The 3278-nt window shown below is 42.9% G+C and overlaps 1 protein-coding gene across 1 annotated transcript in view; it reads left to right on the top strand.

Annotated features, from left to right (window-relative positions):
* LOC107297677 (transmembrane protein 62) overlaps positions 1 to 3278 on the top strand; it is a 22884-nt gene that overhangs the window by 11143 nt on the left and 8463 nt on the right. Inside the window, exon 9 of the mRNA XM_029286365.1 lies at positions 1513 to 1626. Coding sequence (XP_029142198.1) covers positions 1513 to 1626 — 114 coding nt within the window. The remainder of the gene's footprint in view (positions 1 to 1512; positions 1627 to 3278) is intronic.

Raw genomic sequence — 3278 nt, 5'->3', positions numbered from 1 at the left:
TGTCGAGGTGAGTTCTCTGCTACTGTTCATCATTCTATCATATATTTACTGAAAAATGCATTTGGCAGAATCTCTGCTCATCCATGATTATTCAGTAGGTAACCTTGGGGATATTACTGCCTTCCAGCCTCTCTAAGCAGGAGCAGTACGCATAGCATAAGGATAGGTATGTTTCAACAACATGGTATCTGTAGACACCTATATATCCACAGGTGCCTCTAAACACCCATCAGGCTCCATAGCCAACTTCATTTTTTAAAAATTATTTTAATATGAACAATCAAAAGGGAATCTAGCATGCTGCAGAGCACTCACCTCAAGTATAATACTTCATTTCCAAAATAAAAACTTCCCCAATATATTGCAGAGTTTTCTCAGAAGTCTGGCTATTGCACAAAAGGAGGAGGAAGGAGGAGGGGAGAGGAGAAGGAGATTCATGTAGGAAGATGACGGTAGCCTCTCACTAGCAATAGCACTTAGACTTATATAACACTTCATAGTGCTTTACAGCCACTCTGAGCCGTTTACAGAGTCAGCATATTGCCCCCAGCAATCTGGATCCTCCTTTTACCGACCTCGGAAGGATGGATGCCCGAGTTAACCTTGAGCCAGTCAGGATCGAATGCCAGGCAGTGGGCAGAGTTAGCCAACAATAACTGCATTCTAACCACAGTGCCACCACGGCTGCTTCTGGTAAATGGATATTTACTGACTGGGCAAGCCCACCTTAGCAGGCATTTTATAACAATACCTTCAATGTGCTTTCAAATGATTCTACTACCCCAAACAGTTGGGGAACCTGCCGTTCTGGAAAAGAATGAGGAAGAAAATCTAAACGACTGGCTTTGTCTCAATTACTTGGCAGCAAAGTTAAACAGTGAAACAAAGAATGGGTCAGCCATTCAACAATATGACCAAAATTAAATGGTGTACAGTAAGGACTGCTAGAAAGTATTTAAGTAGCAAATAATGAAGAACCTTAAATATGCAAGTCTGCCGTTAGAATATACCATAGTTGTTAAACTGGACATTTTGTTCATAGTTATTAGTTGCTTTCCTATTATGCCATATTGCATCATAGAACAGAAGTGCCCAAATGTAATGGAGGCATGTAGAAATTTGGGAGTGGTGTTACTAGGATAGTAGGGAATTTTAGAAAAAATGTAGTATAGACAATCCAGTCGCTTTCAAAGGAAGTAAGGTAGGCAGGTTATTGGAAGAGAGGGAGGTGCTGAAAGGATTGGCAGGTGTGTCATAGGAACATCAGGGACTGTATGAGCTTATGGGAATAAGAGAAGGCACTGTAGAATTGGAGCTCAGTGGGTTAATGGTTTGATTAACAGCAGATCTATAGGAAGATGAGGACTGGAAACCTGATTTGTGCAACAGGGCAGATTGATTTAACAGAAATCTTCCCTTTGGGTGGGGAGCTGGGGGAGGGGCTAAAAAATAAAAAAAAATGGAACATAATACTGAAAAGTTTAGTAATCCTTGTTTTGGTCCTGTTTTTAGGATGCCAGTGGTAGAAGTGCCACTCAGCTTCATACATTTGCTATGCAGGAAAATCTTTCTCTTAAATTTGGTCTTTTGGCATCTTGGCTTCTTCTTAATGATCATTATATATTGGTAAGTATTCTTTCAGATAAGGAGATGAACAATAGACGGATGGATGGATATATGGATATACAGGTAGTCATCGCCTTACAACCATTTGTTTGCTGACTTTCGAAAGCTCCCACAGCATTGAAAAAAGTGACTAACAGCTGGTCCTCACCCTCACCCTTGTTGAAGCATCCCATGGTCATGTGATCAAAACCCAGGCACTTGGCAACCTGCATGCGCTTATGTTGGTTGCAGCCTTCTGGAGTCACGTGATTTTTCCAGTCTTCCCAACCAGCTTCCTACAAGTAAAGTCAACGAGGCAAGCCAGATTTGCTTAAAGATTGCATGACTCACTTAACGATGACAGTGATTTGCTTAATAACTGTGACAAAACAGGTCATGAAATCGGGCACAACTCACTTAACCACCTTGCTTAGCAATAGAAATTCAAGTGCTAATGGTCGCCTTAAGTCGAGGACTACCTTATACAGACATTATTAATGAACTTTCAAGTTGCGAATTTTTGCTGATACAAACTGATCTGTCTGTACCCGGAAGTCGGGAAAAGATGGGCAGGTTTGCTTGTATTGGCAAAATATATATATGGTGCGCTGGAAACAAGCTTCCTCTCATCTTCTCCTACCCTGGGGACCCTCTAGGGTAGTGGACAGGCACAGTGCAGATCTCACCCCACATAAGTAGCGGCATTGCAGCAAAATCTGATCCAGTGAATCCTGAGCGGCAGTGGGAGAAAGTGGGAAAGGAAGTTGGGAGAAGACAGGTGTAATGGGAGTTGTGTTGGGAGAAGACAGGTGTAATGGTATTTATTGATGTGTCAAATTTATTGGCCTCCCATCTTACCTCAAGGTAACTCTGGGAGGCTTACAATCATAAAAGATACAAACTACATAAATTAAAAAGATAAGTAAGTTAGTACAAAAAGTCAAATACTACAGTGCAGTTAAAAGATGAGGGCAGGAGTAGGATGGGAGAGGAGGTAGGATCTGTTGTTAATTGATCAGTCACCTCCACTGTGCTGCTGCCCCATTGGAGCCCCAAGCTAACTGGCAGAGCCAGGTCTTTAGGCTCTTAGGAAAAGTCACATTGAGGGGCAAGATGTTCCAGAGGACAGGTGCAACGGCAGAGAAGGCCCTTTTCCGGGTCCCCACCAGCTGGAATACTTGGGCCGACGGGGCCCATAGCATGGCTCCTCTGCCGGCACAGGTGGGGTGGGCCCATTCCAGTGGGCTGAGATGATTCCTCAAGTAGCCTGGACCCATTCCATGAAGGGCTTTAAAGGTGATCACCAGCACCTTGAATTGCACTCGGAACCAGACAGGCATGCATGGAAACCGTTGTTTATTACTTATTGTATAAAAACTTACTTATTGTACATCATCCAGAGTCACCTTGTTTAAGATGGGCAGCCATATAAATCTATACATTTAATAAAGAAATGATAGGTAGATGATGGATGGATGGATGGATGGATGATTATTACGGCTCGTAGAAAATATGGTGGCTTGTGTTGTGGTGGTTGTATCCCTGTATATTTGGGTGATCCTGTTACTTTTGGAGCTGCACTAGCTGCTGATTGGCTTCTGTATGCAACCCAAGGTGTTGGTTGTGACTTGTAAAGCCCTGCGTTGCTCTGCAACAGGTTATCAAAAGCCTGC

The sequence above is a fragment of the Protobothrops mucrosquamatus genome, unplaced genomic scaffold (genome assembly GCF_001527695.2).
Source record: "Protobothrops mucrosquamatus isolate PMUCROS unplaced genomic scaffold, P.Mucros_1.0 scaffold3455, whole genome shotgun sequence".
In the NCBI taxonomy this organism is placed as follows: Eukaryota; Metazoa; Chordata; class Lepidosauria; order Squamata; family Viperidae; genus Protobothrops; species Protobothrops mucrosquamatus.
The sequence above is the reverse complement of the archived record's forward strand: the minus strand, read 5'-3'. Positions and strand labels throughout refer to the sequence as shown.